The sequence below is a fragment of the Silurus aristotelis genome, assembly GCF_946808225.1.
Source record: "Silurus aristotelis genome assembly, chromosome: 5".
Lineage (NCBI taxonomy): Eukaryota > Metazoa > Chordata > Actinopteri > Siluriformes > Siluridae > Silurus > Silurus aristotelis.
Genome location: NC_139578.1, coordinates 14343615 through 14365528, shown reverse-complemented (window position 1 = coordinate 14365528; position 21914 = coordinate 14343615). Strand labels below are relative to the sequence as shown.

Sequence of the window (21914 nt, the reverse complement as noted above, 5' to 3'; positions counted from 1 at the left end):
TGTCGATCATCTGGTAGGCGGGGCTAATCAAACTTCCGCCCAAGTTGTGGCGCGACATTCAGATTCAACGCGGAGTTGGCGGGAGATCCGCTGCAGCGGAGGATCATAATATCAGTCGGCTTCGGTTTCTTTTGCAATATATATCCAATTTTATATCGGTGCACGGAGGGGAAAAAGCGGAACTGATGGAGGAGTTTGGAGTTTATGCGGTTTTTGGATCAGACGAACCGCCGCAGGAGATTGCTAAGTAAGCAAAACCAGTTAAAGTCGTTGTCGCCTATTGAAGCTTGTAAACAGCACCAAAGTCAATGCGATGTGTGTATGTTTGTTTGTTTTTTCTGTTTTTATGTGCGCAAAATTTGCTCTAGATTAATAAATAAGTGCATTTCTCTCTGTATTTTGGAAGACGCGCGTGCGTTAAGAAATACGACGACTGAGCATCGGTTTGTTTATTTACCGCCTGAACAGATAATATAATACTGATGTACCCATAATCTTAACCATAAATTCAGCATTTAAAACAATAGTCATTTAACATGCTTGAGGAAATCCCCTAAGTCCATTGACCCTAAATTAAACACGTGAGAAGAAGTGTTTAAAGTTAAACTTCTGATCAGAGGGTTGTGAGTTCAAATCCCTTTACCCTCAACTGCTCAAGGTGTGAATGAGATAATTGTAAGTTGCTCTGGATAAGGGCAGCTGGCAAATGCTATTATTGTAAATGTAAACAAATTGGGAATTTCTTAAACCAGGCAATCTTAGGTTAATTATCACTTGGATGTTTCATCTCACAGTTATCAAACAGCCACAGCTGGAATTTATGTCCAAGCCAACCCTTTCTTATCCCAAAATATCATGGAACCTATTTTTGGCTTAATATAGGTCTTTTTGGGGACAAGGTGAGGGATGTGAGACTTGAGCTGGTTTGGACATGTGCAGAGGAGGAACATGGGGTATATCGGTAGGAGGATGCTGAGGATGGAGCCATTAAGAAGGAGGTTTATGGATGTGGTGAGGAAAGACATGCAGGTAGTTGGTTTGGAGAGGCAGATGTAGAGGACAGAGATCCCCTGTGAAGACTCCTAATAGAAGATGATGATGATATGCCTAGAAACCGTTTCTGTTTGAAATGACAAATTATATATGAACTCCATCAAGTCACTAGTTACAGTTTGCTGTGTCATCATGTTAGTACTGAGTATTTTGTCGATCAGGGTAACGGTCTAATGTTCATGCTTAATTGTTTTGCGCAGTCTTCATGGACATAAGGCCAGATGTGCATTAAAGCCGGGTGTCCAACAGATTGTACTCTTCACTAGAGGAAGATGGGACAAGTGTACCAGTGTTTCACTTGAGCTCAACGATGAGAGCGACATGCTCATCACTCTGAGCAAATTAACGCCATTCAACAAGTAAGATTCTCACTTCTTCAAACTCGGCAAACATTTCAGATCTTTCTGTGAATGTAAGATTTGTTGAGTTCTGGTAACTGTTTTAATGTTTTACATGTTAGATGTGTTTCGTGGGAGTTGGGGGAAGATGGTGTATGGAGTGATGGCGCGATATTAAATGTAAATATCGAGAGGGTGAGTGTGGTCCGAAGCCCTTCCTTATGTTGTTATACTAAATATTTGTTCAATATTGATCCTTGATTAAGTATGAGCTAACCGTCTCTGTCTCTTTTAGCTTCAAAGTGATTTCCTTGATCCAGCACTTAGCATTGCACAAAAGGAATCAACTCCAGAGGTGAGATATTTCTGTGAATGCCACTGGGTTTCAATTCTCAATTTTGCTGTAACTGGTCAGTAATTAGGTTTCAGCAAATACCTTGTAATTTTTTCCTTTTTTTTTTTTTTTTAGTGTAACACCAGAGCCGTGGTCCCTCGAGCAGGGCTAGGTAAGAGGAAACGGTCGCGAGGAGAGGAGGAAGAGGGCGAGGACGCAAAAGGACAAGAGAATACTTGCCCAAACTCTTCTGAGAAGGTGACACCGCAGCGGCGAGGCAAGGGCAATCCCCGCACAGGACAAACACGGCTGTTCCAGCAAAAAGAAGAGCAGAGCACCACTCATACCCCCCCAAACCCTAAAGCTAAAGGAAAACAACAAACCAAAACCCAGACTGGTAAATGTTTATATACATGTACATACAAATGCATTAGTGTTGTGTTAATACACTGTACATAGTGTTTATACAATCTAATTTACATGTTCTTTTAAGCTTCAACAGACAAACCATCTGGGCGGTGGGGTCAGACCCTCTGTCCAATTGACCCTCAGACAGCCATTCTTATTGGAGGGCAAGGTGCCAGAATGCAGTTCTGCAAGGATCCTATTTGGAAGCTGTGTACAGGTGAGATTTTATTTCACCCAAATACATGCAAAATACATATACAATACAATATACATATATTCCTCTGCTTGGAAATGTTTTGACATCATGCAAGTTTTCTTTCTTAGCATTTATAGCTGTTTTATCTTTTGACATTCAGAGGACTTGTCATGGGTCCCTGCTGAAACTCTGGCTGAGGGCCCGACACCAGAGGCTCGAATGGGCCACACGGCGACTTACGACCCCGAATCGAAGCGGATCTTTGTGTTTGGTGGCTCCAAACACAAGAAATGGTTCAATGACGTTCATATTTTAGACACACAGAGTTGGCGCTGGAGCATGGTGGAGGTTATTTCATTTTCAAAACATGTTCTACCATTAGAAGTACTTTGCTGAAGATCCCTTTCTTTAGAAGACAATGGAGTGAAAGGAGGATAACTTCATTTTCTTAATTTTTTTTAGGCACAGGGTAAAGTCCCTCCTCTGGCCTATCACAGCTGTACTCTGTTCAGGGGAGAGCTTTTTGTGTTCGGAGGAGTGTTCCCTCGTCCCCACCCTGAGCCTGATGGCTGCAGTGATTTTCTCTACATTTTCAATCCAGAAATGGCCATCTGGTATCAGCCTATTGTTAATGGAGACAAGCCTGCTCCACGCTCTGGGTTAGTATCGCTTGGAAGAACAAATAAAAGTATAATAACTTGTGATGATGTGCAGATCAGATGAATGTAAATTTTGCTCTAAAGGTTTTTTTTTATTGATTTGGATTGTTAATTAATATGAATTTCTTGTTCTATTCAGGCATTCGGCTTGTGTGATGCAGGGAAAGATCTTCATTTTTGGGGGCTGGGACACACCAGTCTGTTTCAATGACATGTTCATGCTTGATCTGTGTAAGAACTGTATTTTTCACGTTCTCTTATTTGTTTTGTTGTCTCTTGGCCGTTCTAGTGATGATAAATCCTGATATTCGGGCAAATAAAATGTGCATGATTTGGTTTATGTTTTTGCCAAACAAAGTAAAAATCCATTTACTTTGAGCATGCTTTAATGCATGTCATCAAATTTGGCTGTTTTTATTTTTTTCCTTTTATTTAAGGCCTTATGGAGTTTTCAGCAGTGAAGACAAGTGGCTCAGCCCCCTCACCAAGGAGGTACTTATAAAATCATGAAACACCAGATTTAGTCAGTGTTTTAATCTTTGTACAGCTCATCAAATTGATTTGTTATCCTCCTTGACTGACTTGAAGTTCTGTTCTAGCATCACGATGCATTGGTTGCTGAACATCTGTATTGGAACCACTGACTCAGCTTTAACTTTATCTTTTGTCACAGCTGGCATGGATGTGCTGTTCTGTCTGAGTCTCGTTTCTTGGTCCATGGAGGCTACGATGGAAACCGTGCTTTGAGTGACACATTTCTATTCAACACAGGTGAACATGGTGTTCTACTTACTGTCACTTTTCAATTAATACCCAGATTTTTATTTATATAGAGATATATATATATATATATATATATAATTGTATTCTTATGTAACATCCTCATTATTCAGTCTATTAAACAAAGGTACTGTATTAAGTATTGGGACTTCTGATCTCTTGACACAGCACTCTATATTGTCCAGAACGGTTTGGGTAATTTTTAATAATTAATAGAAAATGTTTATTTATTTCTTTTTCCTCTGGACATGGATGATGATGCACCTTGTTATTATCTGAACAGGTGTTCATTTTCTCTTCACTGTTTAATAGACACAAATTGCTGGACATCTTTGACATGTAGTTGGCTGACCAAAACACCAAGAGCTGGACACTCCATCATCACCATGGCAACAGCCTGTGTAAAGGTACCTGCCATATCCTGTGAATACACAAGAGCTTTCACCTGTAAAGAAAATGTATGCATTTAAAAAATTATATAGGTATATTTTCTTGGCATATGCATGCATTTTTCCTTGATCAGTCATAAAATAAATAGTGTTGTTTCCTTTCTTTTGCCATAGGTTTCCTCTGATGACCAAGAACAGGATTCTGAGGCCCAAACATTGCTCATTTTTGGAGGAGGCGACAATGAAGGCAGCTTTTTCTCTGACTTGATCACTGTGCCAGTAAAGGAGCTGTGTGAATGAGACTCATTGCTTTGGTATAATTGGGTTTTAAGATAAAATTGAGTTCCCCTGTTTTTATTGTGCTTTAAAGATTTGATGTTCTGTTTTTGTTTCATTAGCACTAGGACTACTAAGATGCTAAATGTCATTTAATAAAAAAATGTAACTTTTATTTGTAAACACAACGGAAACACATCGGTCGAAGATGTTTTAAAGGTGTATATTATCATTAAAATCTCTACCATACATTGAAGTGGTTATGTTCACTGTTCCAAATATATTCATTTATCTTAAGTAACTGGGTTAGGATTTCTGTAGTGTCATACGACTTTAAATTTCTCATGGCATTTTAAAGAGAACATTTGTATAGTATGATGACTAACTAGTCGATATGGAACCATGAGCAATTTGTCAGGTAACCTACTCACAGCTTTGATGAAAAGCAGCCATGACGTTAGATGTTGCTCTTATAGGACTATATTTTAAAAAAAAAACAAAAAAAAAAACGGGAGTGTTGTATGGGTTTTAAACACTTAAATGTCACTAATCATAGGTTGGTGTATCCATATCCAAAAATATCCTGCTAACAGCAGTCGTGTGGGCAGAAACAAACACAGAAGGAGAGTTGGAAGACCAACACCTTGCATGTTTTAAAAAAACAAAAAAAAACAGGGTTGATGCTGCATCGAAAACCAGTGAAACCACATTAACAATATATACAATTTCAGTGGTTATATAACCCAAATAACTGGTATCTATGCTGGCTTGGTAATGGACAGCTTTGCTGCAGGATAGCATTGTGGTGCAGCAGGTAACATTGCCAGCTAACAGCTTCAGAGTCCTTGGCTTGATTCTGAATTTCTGTCCATCTCCTCAGGCCTGGGTGGGTTCTCTCTGGGTTCTCTGGTTTCCTCTGAACTTAAAAGAACTGATAGATTGCTAGGATTAATTTCTCTAAGGTGTGTGTGAGTTCTAATAATTGTGTTCTTGATTGTGTGTTATTATGTGATTTTGTTCCTGGATCCACCAAGGAGAATAAAGCCCACTGTAAGGGTACCAATAGCCAGTGCTCCTGTCTCTCTCTTCTTTTTTAGATCTGCCTGATTCATTTCAACACACCCTACCTCTGGATGGACTTTTCTTCAATAAAGACCATTTTGTGCACATAAACAGCCTAAAGATCCATGAAGTTACTGAGCAACTTAAGAATTATGAGCAGTGATTTGAACTGCAATTAATGTCATCAGTGTGCTACAATGGCTTAGGACTTCAGTTTGCATGATCAGTTCTGCATTTAAGCACCCATCACAGCACACAGTACACTTTAACAATGATACAATAATGAATTAACTCTCAGTAACACTTAGATGAAGAAGGGTTCCCTTTTGAGCCTGGGTTATTTGTTGAGGATGGGTTTCCTTTCGAGTCTGGATCCTCGGATGAGAACGGGTTCCCTTTTGAGTGTGATTTCCTTGGATGAGAACGGGTTTTCTTTCGAGTCTGGATCCTCAGATGATGTCTCTTTTTTAGTCTGGTTCTTCATAGTAGAATGGGTTCCCTTTTCAGTCTGGTTCCTCGGATGAGAATGGGTTCCCTTTTGAGTGTGATTTCCTCGGATGAGGACGGTTTCCTTTTTGAGTATGGTTCCTCGGATGAGAACAGGTTCCCTTTTGAGTGTGATTTCCTCGGATGAGGACGGTTTCCTTGTTGAGTGTGGTTCCTCGGATGAGAACAGGTTCCCTTTTCAGTCTGGTTCCTCGGATGATGTCTCTTTTTTTGAGTCTGGTTCGTCATAGTAGGATGGGTTCCCTTTTCAGTCTGGTTCCTCGGATGAGGACGGGTTCCTTTTTGAGTATGGTTCTTCAGATAAAGATGGGTTCCTTATTGAGTCTGGTTCCTGTCAAGGTTTCTTCCTCATTCCATCTCAGAGTTTCTTTGAATCGAACTTTGAACTCAATTGAACTGAAAGGGGTGATAGTATGGGAGATAGGTATGTAAGTTGGTAGGTAGACCTGATAAAAAAAAATGGCCTCTTGAGTGTAAATTATGGAGACAGGACGCTGGGGGTCAGCCGCAGTCTCCGCTGTACTCGGAGTGCTTATTCCGGTCCGAGGCGGCGGGAGCTGAGGTGGTGTTTCCCGCCCCTCCACTGCGCGGCGGCCGGCCATGTTGCTTCGCGTTGTTCCGGTATTCCGCACTTTATCCAGCAGCCTGAATCGCACCACCACCACCACCACCGCTGCTGCTCTCACTCACTCATTCACTCGAGCAAGAAAGCGACCTAAACGGTCCGAATAATGGATTTTTTTTTAATTCTACATCCTCAAGACTTTGGACGTCACTCTGAACAGTAGATAAAATCGTAGTCTACTTTATACTTCGTGTTGTTTTGAGTCGTGTGGTGGCTGTAGTCGGATGCGGGCGGACTGTGGAGGAATCTGAGAGTTTGTGGGGATTTGGTCTGAAGCCTGACTGACTGGACGGCTAGCTAACAGTTGCTAGTGCTGGTGTGTATTAGGTTCGCTGGAGAACCCTACCTTTGAGTTTAGTCACTTGTACAAGTTTTGACGTTTGTTATATCATTTAGTTTCGACCGACATTGGATTCGTTTGACGCCGCGCTGATTTGTTTGTCATTGTAAGGTGTGTGTGTGTGTGTGTGTGTGTGTGTTTTTCCGCAGCGATTGTCAAGTTAAGGTGAGCTAGCTGGCTAGCTAACGTTACCTGATCCAAGCCCGGCCTGTTGATATACTTGATTTTATGTTTAGACACCAATTTAGTTTAAAAAGTAAAAAAACAACAACATTGAATTATCTGTATTTTCTTCCCGTTTGGGCATGTCAACACGCTTCAGACGTGTTGAAGTTATCCGGCCAGCATCCAGTCAGATTTCATTCGACGTTAAATCTAATCAACAGAGGTTCGTATGGTTCCCGAGAGCTAATCCGACGTCGTAGAAAATAGTTGATCAGATACCGAATATTTGAATAGTTTAAAGAGTCGTGTCTTTGTGTGTGTTGTTGCGATACCGTCCTACACTGTGGACATGGACACGTACTTGTAACTAATGTGGGACTCGACTTGTTGATCTGTGTTCGCGTGGCTAGCGAGGGTTAGCTGGCTCGTTCACACCACTATTGGGGAACCACACACACACACACATACACACACACGAGAGAACGTGTCGGGTGTAGTTACTGAATGGTTTGGAAACCTTTCTGAAAGCTCCTCGCAAATGTCAACGTGGAACCAAGGATTAGGAGTCATCGATTCTTCAGGACAGGTGAGATATACACGTTTACACTGTGACTAGGGATCATCGTCATTGTCTCACCAGGACACACGAGGGCTTTAAATATTCCATATGCTCAGTGTTTGGGGGCTACAATTTGGCCGTGTGTGTGTGTGTGTGTGTGTGTGTGTGTGTGTGTGTGAGAGAGAGAGAGAGAGAGAGAGAGAGAGAAGGCACGTCTATCCTTTAAAAAATAATAATAATAATTTGTAGAACAGAGGTCATGGCAGTACTGATATTTTTCCACCATTTTCCCAAAAGATGACCATGTAATCATCTTTCTGTCTTTTTTTCTCTCTCTCTCTCTTCCTCTGGCTGAGACACATGATTCAAAATGAAACCCTGATCAGTGTACGTGTGCCTCGTTTTTTTTTTTTTTTTATCTTCAGTCATCTTACCGAGTCATAAACTAAAAAGTCCTTTTAACATTTCCTGTGTGGAGTTTGCACTCCAGGAAGAAGGAAGAGAATTTCTATGCTCATTAATTGCTAAAGTTAATATGCTGACTAAATGGTTGTCTAACGAGAGGTACGATGTATCAGAGTTCATTGATTTAATAAAACAAGAGCTGCAGATTCTTATATATAATTTTCCTCCCCCTCTTTTCCTGGAATCCCACATGAAGAGCTCTTACTCCCACTGAAAGCTAGTCTTGAGCGTCTGCTTTCAGAGGTTGAGGGTGAGAATGATGAGTCAGTGGTGTTAATCACGCTCTGAAACGTGGGTGAGCCTCAGCTCCATAAGATCCCTGAACCGCGTGAACTGTTGTTGCAGCCGTCGCCGACTGTAGTTTTATCGTCCACACCTGTCAACTTGTAGGCCGGTCGCAAGTTTCAGCATGTGCCCCAAAAAAAAAATATAATAATTTTATGAAATCTTTTAAACTGAATTGATGTTTGATCCTTTTTTTACATTTTTATTTGAAGTCTTGATTGTGTATACTGAGTCACAAATGGTAGGGCTCTTCTTCTGTTGCCACATTGTCAAAAGTATGCATGTGATTTGTTTGCCTCCACTCCCACTGTAACTAGTCTGACGTAATCAAAACTCACCTGGAGGTGGACGTTCAGATTTCAGTTGAACTGGTGATGAAATGCTGGTGATTTCATTCCATGTGCAATTGAGTTTTTCAACTGATTTGACTCTGGTTGGATTTAAACAGTTTAGCAAAACATTTTTGGCACAAACTGAAACTCTGTATATTCGCAGTCACCTGAGATGTTTTGACTTCGTGTACTCACCTTTTGGTTTTATACTGAACAGTGTAGCTAAAAGGCAAGGGAAGTTTATATTCACCAGTTTATCACTGTACAGTAACAAGCAGGAAACCACAGTGTGTTCGTCAATCAAATAGCGAATGATTATATACACATTGTAGTTTCCTGCTTATGTTTTCAGGTCACTTGGATGTTTGTTTAAATATCCCATTTCAGATCTAGTCCTTACCTTGCTGTTGTTTTACCTTTCACTCTTCTGAGGAGGCCACTTGATCCTCCAACATTTGCAAACTTTTTGTCTTCATGGAGCGCGCCGGGCCTTGTAGTTCCAGTGAAAGGAAATAGTATATCTACCGTGTCCAAAGGCCTCATATACTAATGTGTGCTTCCAAATTTGTACCAACAGTTTTGGGAAGGTTTACATATAGGTGTCGACAAACCTTTAGCCGTATCATGTATATCGAATACCAGAAGCATAGGCTTTGAAGCTCTGGGAATTTCTTGTCAGTTCCTGATGCTTTCCCTGGGTGCTTCACATGTCATGTAAACCACACTGCTGATTATATAAGTGTCGGGTGACATTTTCTCTATGTTGCTGGCATTCTTTAAAAGTCTGCATCAAAACTACTTCAGTTTTGGCCGTATTTTATTGGCTACGAGTTGCTATGGCGATGTTAGCTTAACCAATCAGGATAGTGCATGTTCCCTGTAGATCTGGTTTTATTGGGTAAAACAGTTTTTCTTGCTATTTCATTATTTTGTTGTTGTTTTATCATTTTTAGTCAAACTACTATGAAGGATAATGTTCAGATTTTGAAGCGTTATGAATGTATTAATATAGCAAGATTGGGTCATGATGAGTCATGTGCTGATTATATGTGCTATATTTTCTCACCCCCAACTCTTGAAATAAATATCTGCCTTGTGTGTGTGTATCAAACGTATAAAGTATGAATTATAGCAGTCTGTGCAGGTCAGAGGCTCGAAAGCTGAATGGAACTCGTCAACAGTGAACGAGAAAACGATAACTGGAAAGACAAGAAAAAACCAACCAGTTAGTTCTAAGTACAGTTAAACTCCTTAATGGATGTTCAATTTATTGAGTTGTGGTTGGAGCACAAATGCCTTTGTATGGGAGCTTGAAGAACTAGTTCAAACCCATTGAAAAAACAGTGGCATAGCGACCTATGAAATCTTTTCCCAATCAGGGACGGCCTCTATGATTGTGGTTTTGCTGCGGATACTAATCACCAGACAGCAGCTTTGGTACTATGTAGTGTTCAGTGGTTTAATACATTCTCTACAGGTTAAGGTTGACAAACACTGTACAAAATAAAATTGGTTTAAACAACCTGCAGAAATCAATAATCTGAGATTAGTGGATGCCACTTGAGGCCGGCGTGTCCTGATCTATGTGTGCAGTCTACGTGATGTAAAACTGGTAGCGATGAGCTACAATTAATTATTAGACAGATCAGATTTGCATGCTACATTGGGGACAAGGGCAACATTTTATAAACTTGCTCTAGTGCAGAAAAATAGGGCATTATTTTACAAAATGCGGGATTTGTAAATGATGAATTGATTATTGTGTTAGAAGAAAAACAAATCTACCATAATAAGCTGCTCCTGAGTGACCTGTGAATTGCCTTAGTAGTCATACAATCATAATTCTCAATCAGCATTCGTCTCAGGGGTGACCGTGCAGAATTGATGGGGACATTTGTCGCATACCTCATACGCCTGCTAAACTCAATACACATCTTGACCTTAGCGTAATCAGGTTCTTCCTGTCATTCCTTTTTAAAAAAAAATCAAAAGAGATTATGAATTCAAGATAAATATACCCAGAAAACAAAAATACACACATTGGATAATGATAAACGTTTTAGGTTTTACAGTCCACAGTCTGTAGGGTTGTTTGCCTTGCAAAACCTAATGAGGCAGCATGCTGTGAGCATACCATGGATCAGCACAGAGGTTTTGCTCTTTCACCTGGGGTTCAGTAACTGTGACATCACATTCATGTGCACAGCAACGTGTTTATCATAATGCATGTGTGATATCGAGTCACAAACGCTTGTGCTGGGACCCGGATTACATTTGTATCTGTGCTAAATACATTGCAGTTTCACTTGAATTCTTTCAGGCAGTATACATGCAATACCATGAGATCAAGGGTGAAATGTCAGAACCATACATCCAGCTGTCTAATTTAAACACTGGGCCATCACAGTGCTTGCACCACATGTCGATACAAGATGAAGGGTTCAGTCACAGATGATTTAATGAGATTTATCACCTCTTATTTTTTCTTTTTTTTTTTTTTTTTTTTTTACATCCTTTGTATTTTAGCTGATATTAAATCATCCCCTGGTGTCATGCTTAACATTCCATTTTTAAATGTTGTCATTGTCTTGTGCTTTGAGTAGTTAAACGAATGGCTGGAAGTTTCCAAATAGATCATATGATGCATATCGATTGCATCATGATATGATGGATCACGATACATCACAGTAGTACTGCAGTAGGATCGGAACACATTCTGAAATTTCAAAGGTTCTTTTAAATGTATACAAACAAGGCAAATGTTATGGAAAAAAAACCTACTGAGCAGCTTGTGTTCAATTCCGAAAGTCTATTACATGCCGAGTTTTACACAAATCGAGTTCACAAAGTAATTTCAGTGTAAAAAAAAAAAAAAAAAATTATAAATTAAATTATTATAAATATATTATTCTTAAAAATATATATATATATTACTAAAAATATTTGAGAGATGTGTGTGTGTGTGGTACAGTGTACTTTATTTATATGAATTTACACAAAATTCATCTCACTATATAATTTTGCAAATGTTTTCTGTGTGAGTTCAAATTGTGTGGGATGATAATTTACAGCTTAAACAATAATAAAAAAAAATGCTGTGTGTGTGTATATATATATATATAAGTATAACCGAGACAAGGCCTTTATGTGAATTTCTTCTTTAAATTTTATAAACACAAATGCCGCCTGATTGTATGCAAAATTATTCGTCTAAGATACGATTCTTTTTGTGTTGCCTAGGAGATCGGAACTAAATGAAGTAATCTGATTGGCTGATTTGTTTTGCATGTAACCTAACTGTATATTTACTATTTACTCAGGGTTCTCAGGGTGCAGACACTTGTTGTGTCAGGAAGTAAACAGAATTCTTTCTAGCCTTAAGTGTGTTATTTAATGTGTTTGTATGAAGCTTTGGCAGTGCAAAAAAACAACCAAACGAAGCAGATTTTGCTGTGTTAACGAACCACACATACATTTAACATATTTTATTGAATGTCTATGAAGCAAATTAATTCCTGTTACCAGTTGTTTTCTCATTCGTTTCTCTCTCTCTCTCTCTCTCTCTCTCTCTCTCTCTCTCTCTCTCTCTCTCTCTCTCTCTCTCTCTCTCTCTCTCTTTCATTGACGTTACGGTATTGAGACTGTTCTGTTCTGAAGTGTTCCTCCTGATATGAAACCTACTGACTCTTACAAAGCTCTGACACATAACACTTCTCTGACAGAAGCTTTTATACCATCAAAGATTATAACGTTTCCTTTTTTTTTTTTTTTTTTTTTTAAGCAGTTTCTTTTATTCGGTTTCTTGTTACACGTGGATGATGTGGAGGGTCCAGCAAATCCTGTGCCATCGGTATAAAAGATGTATTAAAATATTCATGTATTTAAACATTTATAGAATCCTGTCAAAATTTACAGGATTTTATTCGATGGTATTTTGTAGTTGTTGCTAAATGAATACACGCTTTCTGAATTGAGAATTCCTGTGATATAAGGACAGATGCGTTAAAGCCTGCAGTCCAGAGAAAGCATTTTATTGTGTATTAAATATTTTATTTGGTGATATTCACTGTGTTTAGTGATCTGTTGTGCTGCATTTTGTGGCTTTTATGTTATACCTTCACAAAAAGGCATTGTTGAGAAGCATCACGTATAACTTGTGTTGTAATTCAATTAATTACTCTCTGGTATGTCGAGTCAGCGTGCAGCCATATTCTTTAACTTGCACAGTGCAGAAGCTGCTGGTTTGGTCCAGATTTAGGAGATTTATGTTATTCATGATAAATAATAAAACAGTATATGATTAATATTGCTGGAAGTTTTGATCTTTTGAATTCTCTGAGTCCTAAATGTCCATGACCTGCATCTTTAGGTGTTATGAAAACAAATATATATAAAAAAAAGATCATAGAATTGTACAACATGAATAAACATTTATTCCAGTCGGTAAACTTTGCAGTCCTTGGTGGAGGTTTCTGCTTGGCTCACGATTTTTATTGTGTCACTTAAGACAAATGCTGACGAGGTGAACGCTGGCGGTTCAGAGCAGAGGTTATTAGCTGTAAATCTCTTTATTCTCTTGCCGTGTGTTTGTGTGCGCAAGGGAGGGACATGGAGACTGCGGAGTTTAGCGAAGTATCAGCCAAGACTTTGCGGTATGTCTGGAACAAAGAATAAAACGGTAGTCATTTTGTGAATGAACTCTAGAAGTGCACTGGTGGATTCTTGTGTGATGGTTTGAGTAGAACTAATAGAATCCGTTTGCTTTAGACAGCAGTTTTTAGACAGCAAGGTCTCCAAGATAGCAGGGTCTCTCCGCCTGTACAGCGTATTCTAGTGTAGCCGGAGGAGTGTACACTCACTCCAGTTGGCTACTGGCAGCTCGTCCAACAGCTCAGAAATACATGCTAATTTGCATACTTTACTCAACCACACGCGCACACACCCCACTGAACTAAGGTCAAAATCGAATGTGGTTTCCGTTGGGGCACTACTCGATGGTGAGAACGACACAACAAATAAGCATCTATATATTTTGCAGATGTCCAGTTCGGTATAAACTCGTGCTTTATTAAGTACGCAAATCAGATATATCTTTCTAAGTAACAGAAACTGTCGATGGGTTAGTGTTCTCTTTCCAAAAATCACAGTTAAAGTCTTAGCTGAACTTTCACCCACTGTGATTAAACCCACCCACCCCAGTGGTCACTTTTACATTCGACGCTTCGGCTTTTATTATAAAACCTCAGGTCGTAGCTGGATTTGTTTCAAAAGGCTTTTAGCTGCTATCCTAACCTAGTAAATCTCATCATTCCGAATGAATCATTAGCGTGGACATTATCAGTAAACCACAGTTTGGGTGAGTAAGAGAACAAGCCTTTCCAGTTAAGCTGGGTGTGAAAGCGACCTGAAGGGCGTGCCGAAGTTTTCCTACTCCCAGCGCGTGACGTCAGTTACAGGTTTGTTTGTGCATGCGTGTACGTAACAGCAGGTTGTGTCAAAGCCTGTATTGCAGGTTGTTGATGGCTCGCTGCCGCACTGCCTCTTTTCTGAATATTTGGCTACAGCACATTTGATTGTGTAAGCAATTTCCTACTGGTGTTTTGAAGAAGGCTTTTGAGTTCATTTGATTTGAGACTATAATGTTTCTGTATCACAACAGCTTACTTTATCGCACCTCTGTCTTACACGCACTGTGTTCCTTCTATTATGTTGAATTTGTTCGGAGATATGCTTGGATCTCGAAACAGCTTATTTTTTTTTCATTCAAAGATATTGAGGTTTTTCAGCTCAAACATTACAAACAATTATTACCCCATCAGTATGCATCCTTACAGGTGTCGAGTTCCTTTTTTGTGGAAATAGTTTTTGGTTCAAATGTACACTATGCTCATTACATGTGATCATTTGAGGCCTCTAGCAGGTTTGAACTGCCACTCTAATGTTCCTGTATGTGTCCAGATAAAGCAATAGTATAATTAAGGATGTGTAATTTGGTTATTTTGAGATGTTGAGTCAAAGAAAATGAGCATGACTGCATGCAGACTGTTGATCTTCAGCACTTAACACAACCTGGCAACACAAATTGTTTAACTGGTATTTTTGTATTGAGCTGTCAGCTCCTGGCATTGTACAGTGGCCAAACGTATGCGGACACTTGACAATCACGTCTATATGTTAGACTTTCTCAGACTGTTGGAAGCCGACGGTTGTATACGATGTCTTCATATGCTGCAGCATTACACTTTCTCTTCACTAAAACTAAGCGGCTCAGACATGTTTCGGCATGACCCTATGCACAAAGTGAGGTCCATGAAGACATGTTCTGACAAAGCTGGAGTGAAAACACTCAAGTGTCCTTCACAGAGCCCTGACCTCAGATCCACCGAACATCTTCGGGATGAAATGAAATGTTTACCCCAGACCTGTTCTGTAGGCATCAGTACTCTACCTCAATGTTTTACTAATGCTTTTATGGCTGAATGAATATGAATCCCCACAGCCACATGCTGAAATCTGGTGTAAAACCTTCACAGAAGAATGGAGGTTCACAGAACCAGAAGTGGAGAATGTTCAGCAAGCACATATGGGTGTGATAATTAGGTGTCCACATACTTTAATGTCTATTACTAACTATGGTTAGAAATCGTCTCGTTATGTTGTATTAGACGACTTGGCACTGCATTGTACAGGTTTTTTTTTTCTTTTTCTTTGCATTAGGCCTCTGTGACCAGTTAGATCTAAGTCCAGAATGGTTTAACAATTTTATAGTAAAGATTCCAACATATATATTCATCCATTCGTTTGTTCATTCATTTATTTATTATTTATAAAATCTTTGTTGTGTGTATGTAATCTACAGTACAGACCAAAAGTTTGGACACACCTTCTCATTCAAAGAGTTTTCTTTATTTTCATGACTATGAAAATTGTAGATTCACACTGAAGACATCAAAACTATGAATTAACACATGTGGAATTATATATGGAATTATATACATAACAAAAAAGTGTGAAACAACTGAAAAATGTCATATTCTAGGTTCTTCAAAGTAGCCACCTTTTGCTTTGATTACTGCTTTGCACACTCTTGGCATTCTCTTAATGAGCTTCAAGAGGTAGTCACCTGAAATGGTCTTCCAACAGTCTTGAAGGAGTTCCCCGAGAGATGCTTGGCACTTGTTGGCCCTTTTGCCTTCACTCTGTGGTCCAGCTCACCCCTAAACCATCTCGATTGGGTTCAGGTCCGGTGACTGTGGAGGCCAGGTCATCTGGCGCAGCACCCCATCACTCTCCTTCTTGGTCAAATAGCCCTTGATGCCTTCAGTGTGACTCTACAATTTTCATAGGCATGAAAATAAAGAAAACTCTGAATGAGCAGGTGTGTCCAAACTTTTGGTCTGTACTGTATATATAATATATATAAACTTTTGGTCTGTACTCTGTGTGTGTGTGTGGGTGTATGTGTGTGTGTGTGTGTATATGTATGTATGTATGTGTGTATATATATATATATATATATATAATATTTTTTTTATTATTATTTAATAAAATGTTTTTTTTTTTTTCTTCCTGTCTGGTGATACCAGGAGAACTGCTGCTTTTCTGACCAGGATAAAGTGGTTACTAAAGGTGCATAAAAGTGAGTGATGTGCTTATTCCTAACCTTATTAATTGTTATCGAATGTAACTATCAACCAATATTGTTTTATTTGGTTAGTTCGTAGCTCGATGGTAGTATTATAGCAACGAGTGAACTTGTCATTCAGTCATATGAAATTAAACCTGCCTACAGTGTATAAACACGTACACACCACTCTGACTTTAGCGTTTTAGTTTGTCCTGTAGTACAGTCTGTGATTAATATCAGATTTGTTTGGGAGCTGTTGACAGTTTGCTGAAAGACGAGGAGATAAAAAGAGGTGGAAGGGGTGTAAAGAAAGAGAGAGGGAGAGCAGTGGAAAGACAGAGAAAGGGTGGGAAGGTGCTGAGAACAAAAAGGAGGTCCAGCTGCTGTCTATTTATGTGTTGCTGATTTGTCACAAGATTCAGTTGGAAATGTGTTATTTATATACTTGCACACCATTTTAAATGGTCTTTACTCTGTCTATTTATCCATATATTCATCAAACAATTATTGCTGGGAGGATGCTGGGAGGTTCTCACACAGCTCATACAAATCCCCTTGATTTGACAATTCTCATTTTCTTTAACACACCAGCACCTCGTTGATGACTGTGTTTCCGTGGTCACATCTAAGTGTGTTGAAAACTTGCGTTTGTGAGTAGGTGGTGTTTTTATTTTTAATACTGCATCTTCGTGACTGTTAACGTGTGTGTGTGTGTGTGTGTGTAAGAGAGAGAGAGAGTGAGAGAGAGAGAGCACACAAGAATGTGAGACCACTAAATTTCTATATTCTCTACCTGTGTGACTGCGGGGGCGTGATTATGGTGAAAGGGAGAGCGAGTGCATGAACGACCGATTCTTTAACAACGTAAAGAAAAGAGAACATGTCGTAAGGACTGCTGCAGTGAACGACACATCTCCATGGCAACACAGCAATCAAAAACCAGAGCCTTTTTTTGTGTGTAAGGAAATGTTAGATTGTTTTGTGTGTGTGTGTGTGTGTGTGTGTGCGCGTGTGTGTGCGCGCAGCTGTTTGTGAGTGTATCAGTTGTCTTAGGATTTGTGTCGACATGCGCATGAACCCCATCACCTCAAAATTTCACAGAGTCTGTTGTAAAATGGTCACATGGTGCTAAATCGGCAGTCCACACAGGTCCGAGTAAGAGTGAGATGTGCTGTTTTCCGGAAGAGTACGTTGAATCATCGCCTTAGCAACAATGTCTCAGCACATCGAGCGGCTTTTGCAAACTAATCAACGCTGACACAAGGTACTGTAAACCAGGTGTCAAAGCTCAGGCCAGATAAAGCAGTTTATTCAGATACAAGTGGTTAAAACATGCAGAGAAAAAGGAAGACAACACTAATTGTGTGTGTGTGTGTGTGTGTGTGTGTGTGTGTGTGTGTGCGTGCGTGTGCGTGCGCTATCTTAGTGATGTAATGGTAGTTCCACCCATACCAGGCTGCTTTTGTATCAGCTGTGTGAGGTCATGCACTTGCCCACACACACACACACACACACACACACACACACACACACACACACACACATATATATATATATATATATATATATATATATATATATATATATATATATATATATATATATATATGTAATATATACACACACACACACGCAGAAACACACATTATCCAAGGTCTACAATCTAAACACCTACTATGTACACTGAACTCTACAGTGTGTGTGTGTGTGTTAGAGGGAGAGATGACCTTTGAAGCTCAAGTCCTTTCCTTTGTGCCAGTCAGCACTCTCTTAGCATCTCCTCTTTCCATGCCTTTGCCTTTGCCCCCATTCTGGATTTACTCCAAAGCATGACTGTTAATGGGTACACATTTGTGATCAAAGTGTTGCAGCTGATGTGTTTTTGTTTGTTTGTTTTTTACACGTATGATGTGATTTCGCCGATCCACCAAACTGCAATAAAGTTTTATTATCGAGTACAGAGTGCTTCTCAAGGTCCCATTTGTGTGACGTCAGGATGTTAAGCGTACCTTTTGGACTTTGGATTAAATTAGTCTTAGAAGATGAAACAATCTTTGTCCCCAGTGCCAGCTCTGATATTGCATTTGAACATTTTGTATACGTTATGTTATAGTAACTTTCAAAACATAATTTGGTCACATTTTCTTTTCTTTTTTTTTTACCCCCCAAAAAATCAAGTAGTTAATAAATAAGACATCATACAGGAATTTGCTTTAATGAAACATGTATTGAACAACACAAGTAGCCTCTCTAATCAGTGCACTTGTTGGTAGGTTTTGGTCCCCGTGCCTACCTGTAGTCTAAACAACAGCTGGTTAAAGACTCGCTAACAATACAGTTCCAAAACCTTACTGTCATTATTCTCTTTCTCTCTCCAAAAGCAGCATATTTACCCAATGAAATATAAAAGGCTAGATTAAGAACGGATGATAAGACACCACCAAGTTGATTGTCAGCAGTCTGGGAATATCAACTAGTTTTTAAGTGTCGGCTGGCTTTTTTTCTGCACCGTTCACCACCGGCCGGACGGCATCAGCTGATTCTCGGCTGATTCTGTATATCGAACACAGATTAGCTATTAGCGAATTAGCACATGGGACAAAAATTTTGTCTTTGCAACTTAGCAGACATGATTGGAGGAAAAAAAAACATGAATCTTTTGGCTTGATATATTTGCAGTTCGAGCTCCTCCTGCTTCCTCTGTTTGAATGCGGAATACAGATTACTGCCACCTACTGGTATGGGAAAGTTATGTTCTCTTATGCAAGCGCAGAACGCACGACAAGGTTTGTTGAGTCAGATGCGAGTGCCTGGCCGTTCAATCGGTCGACCTCATGTTACTGATGTCAGCAAGCCTAAATAAGTTTGGTTAATAATTTGATTAGGGTGTAGTTTGTTTTTCATGGAGAATGGGAGTGGATTATAACTGCTTGGTTTATTGTTTGACTGGATTATGTACTTTCTGTGCTTATATTACACTTGTGTTAGAATCTCTCATCGTTTGTAGTGTGTGAAATCTATCCTGGTAATTCCAGAATGGAATCAGTAGCTGAAATTTGAAAGTGAAATTCAAACTATGCCCAAGGAGCATCATTTTGTTTCTCTACTCAAACTCTACCTGCTGGGTGTGCTGACATGATTCCTGGTGACAAGGTCACTGATGAATAACATGGAATGTATTTCTATTCAATTAGATATGCTATATGCACCAATCAGCCATAACATTATGACCACATGTCTAATACTGTGTTGGTCCCCCTTTTGCTGCCAAAACAGTCCCGACCCTTTGCGCTTTAACAGCATTAACTTCTTCAGCAGTTTGAGCTACAGGAGCTCGTCTGTTGGCTCGGGCCACACGGACCAGCTTTCGCTCCCCAAGTGCATCAGTGAGCCTTAGCTGCCCAGGACCTTGTCGCCAGTTCACCTGTTCCTTCCTTGGAGCACTTTTGATAGTTCCTGACCACTGCAGACCGGGAAAAGCCCAGAAGAGCTGCAGTTTTGGAGATGCTCTGACCCAGTCGTCTGGACATCACAATTTGTCTCTTGTCAAACTCGCACAAATCCTTACGCTCGCTCATTTTTCCTGCTTCTAACACAGGGGTCACCAACATGGTGCACGCTGGCACCAGGTCACCCGCAAGGACCACATGAGTCACAAGTGTGCTGCATATATCTGTTTTCTACCTTGTTAAATCATTGTTGATAATAATTGTGAGAAATAATTAACATGATCAGTGTTAAATATAGATAAATATCATTAATTATTAAAAATAACATATAATTAAAGGTAAATTGAGCAAATTTATTTCAGAAGTGTGTATCAAACTGGTAGACCTTCACATTAATCGGTACCCAAGAAGTAGCTCTGTTTCAAAAAGGTTGGTGACCCCTGTTCTAACACGTGAACTTTAAAGACAAAATGTTCCTTTGCTTTCTGATATATCCCACTCACTAACAGGTGTCATGATGGAGAGAGAATTTGTGTTATTCACTTACCAATCATCTGATAATTAGGGCTGCAGCTATCAATTATTTTAGTAATTGAGTATTCCACCGATTAGTCCACCTATTAATCCAGTAATCGGATAAGAAGTACTTTTTCTTTAGCGCAATACTAAATATACAAGAGAAAATAACACTTTCTCTATCTAAATATGGTTCTCTTAAATTTAACAAGTAATTATTTTCTTTAATAGAATAATTTTTTTTTTATTTATATTGCTGAGATTTCATATAAGAATATCTGTGAAAACTAAACCCATTTGGTGCATTTTATTGCCATATTACATAAAAATACAAGTATATAAATAAAAATCTTTCAAATTACTTTAATAAAATAAAATAAAAATAAAATAAAAAAAAAGGTAATTGCACTGTATGGTGTTTTCTTTGTTTTAGTTTGAAATGATGCCAATCTTTGGATACTTTGATTTTGTTTGGACTGAATCTTCTCCTCGCCCCTCGCTGTTCTCTTCATGCTGCTCTATTTTTTTCATTGTTCAGCGTCATGTGTTTACCTGTCCAGAGGGCTACAGAGTAAAGCTGGTGGTGAGACCGTAGTAATGGTCCGTGGGGAAAACCCAGTGCTCCACGTGTAGTTAAATGGAACAAACGAAGCATCGAGGCAAATTATTTTTTGTATTCCGATTTCTCGAGTTACCCGAGGAATCGTTTCAGCCCAAGGTATAATGTCATAATGTTATGCCTGATCTGTGTTTATAGAGGTGCGCATTATACAAATCAAATGAAATTTCAAGCGCTCACGTTGCTCTATAACACAGACTGCATCATGTGTCTACCATCTTTTTTTTCTTTTTTAAATGTGTTTGGTTAAATGTGAGGTGATTCCTATTTGTAACCTGCACCACATTAATAAATGTGTATTGTATGGAAAGCAGCTTCATGCACACTAAACTTGTTTCATCAAGCATATGAACTTGATTTTGCATTCCAATACGAGTTGCACAATATATGAACTCGCTCATAGTAAGAAAGCACAAGAAGATGCATGTGCGATCATGTTAACCATCTTCATGTTAATTAAGAGCACGTTGTGTATAGGTGCCAGAACATCTAGGACAGGGTATAGGACTACTCTTCACCAGATTATTGTATCTGAGATGTCGTGTGGTGTTTTTCAGTCTGCTTCTTTTTTTTTCTTTTTTTTTCCCCACACGGACAAATCTGCCCTGAGTTCTGGTGTCAGTTTGGGCTGCCAAAAAACGTCCAAGAGAGAGTGTGAGATTTCAGAATTATGAAGCGAGCGCAAGACAAAACTGTCACCCAGATCAGCAGGTCCTGATGACTGCATCACAGGAACGAAAACTTGTCTAACGGAAACCTCCTCGTCAATGTCGGACCTCTAAATCTTATTGCTTTGACACAAGATGATTCTTCTCCATGGACAGAGGCTTGATTGACAAAGTCAAACCTACAGTTCAAAACAAGGGGTTCTGTTCAGATTACTTCCTGTAGAAGAAGGATCAAGGTTGCCATCCAAGATAGATTGTTGTA

At 39.3% G+C, this 21914-nt stretch overlaps 2 protein-coding genes across 9 annotated transcripts in view; both read left to right on the top strand.

Moving 5' to 3' along the window:
• Positions 1-49: 49 nt before the first annotated feature.
• krcp (kelch repeat-containing protein) lies at positions 50-4689 on the top strand. 2 transcript variants are annotated; one of them, XM_083541372.1, is made up of 13 exons: positions 50-247; positions 1254-1412; positions 1514-1586; positions 1687-1746; positions 1861-2122; positions 2219-2350; positions 2490-2677; positions 2792-2988; positions 3128-3219; positions 3426-3480; positions 3662-3759; positions 4081-4175; positions 4332-4689. In XM_083541372.1, the coding sequence occupies exons 1-13, from the start codon at positions 186-188 to the stop codon at positions 4455-4457; spliced, it is 1599 nt and encodes a 532-aa protein (XP_083397498.1). In that variant the 5' UTR covers positions 50-185; the 3' UTR covers positions 4458-4689. The 2 variants fall into 2 exon arrangements, with proteins under 2 accessions (XP_083397498.1, XP_083397497.1); XM_083541371.1 differs by having other exon boundaries at positions 4081-4226.
• A 1832-nt stretch (positions 4690-6521) lies between these two features.
• The window catches only part of mark2b (MAP/microtubule affinity-regulating kinase 2b), a 39814-nt gene continuing 24421 nt past the window's right edge, over positions 6522-21914 (top strand). For 5 of the 7 annotated variants that reach the window (XM_083541367.1, XM_083541366.1, XM_083541368.1 and 2 more), the window contains exon 1: positions 6542-7718. In XM_083541367.1, coding sequence (XP_083397493.1) covers positions 7671-7718 — 48 coding nt within the window. In that variant the 5' untranslated portion in view covers positions 6542-7670. Of the gene's footprint in view, positions 7719-16359; positions 16413-21914 lie in introns of all 7 variants that reach the window. The other 2 variants (XM_083541370.1, XM_083541369.1) reach the window with 2 other exon arrangements.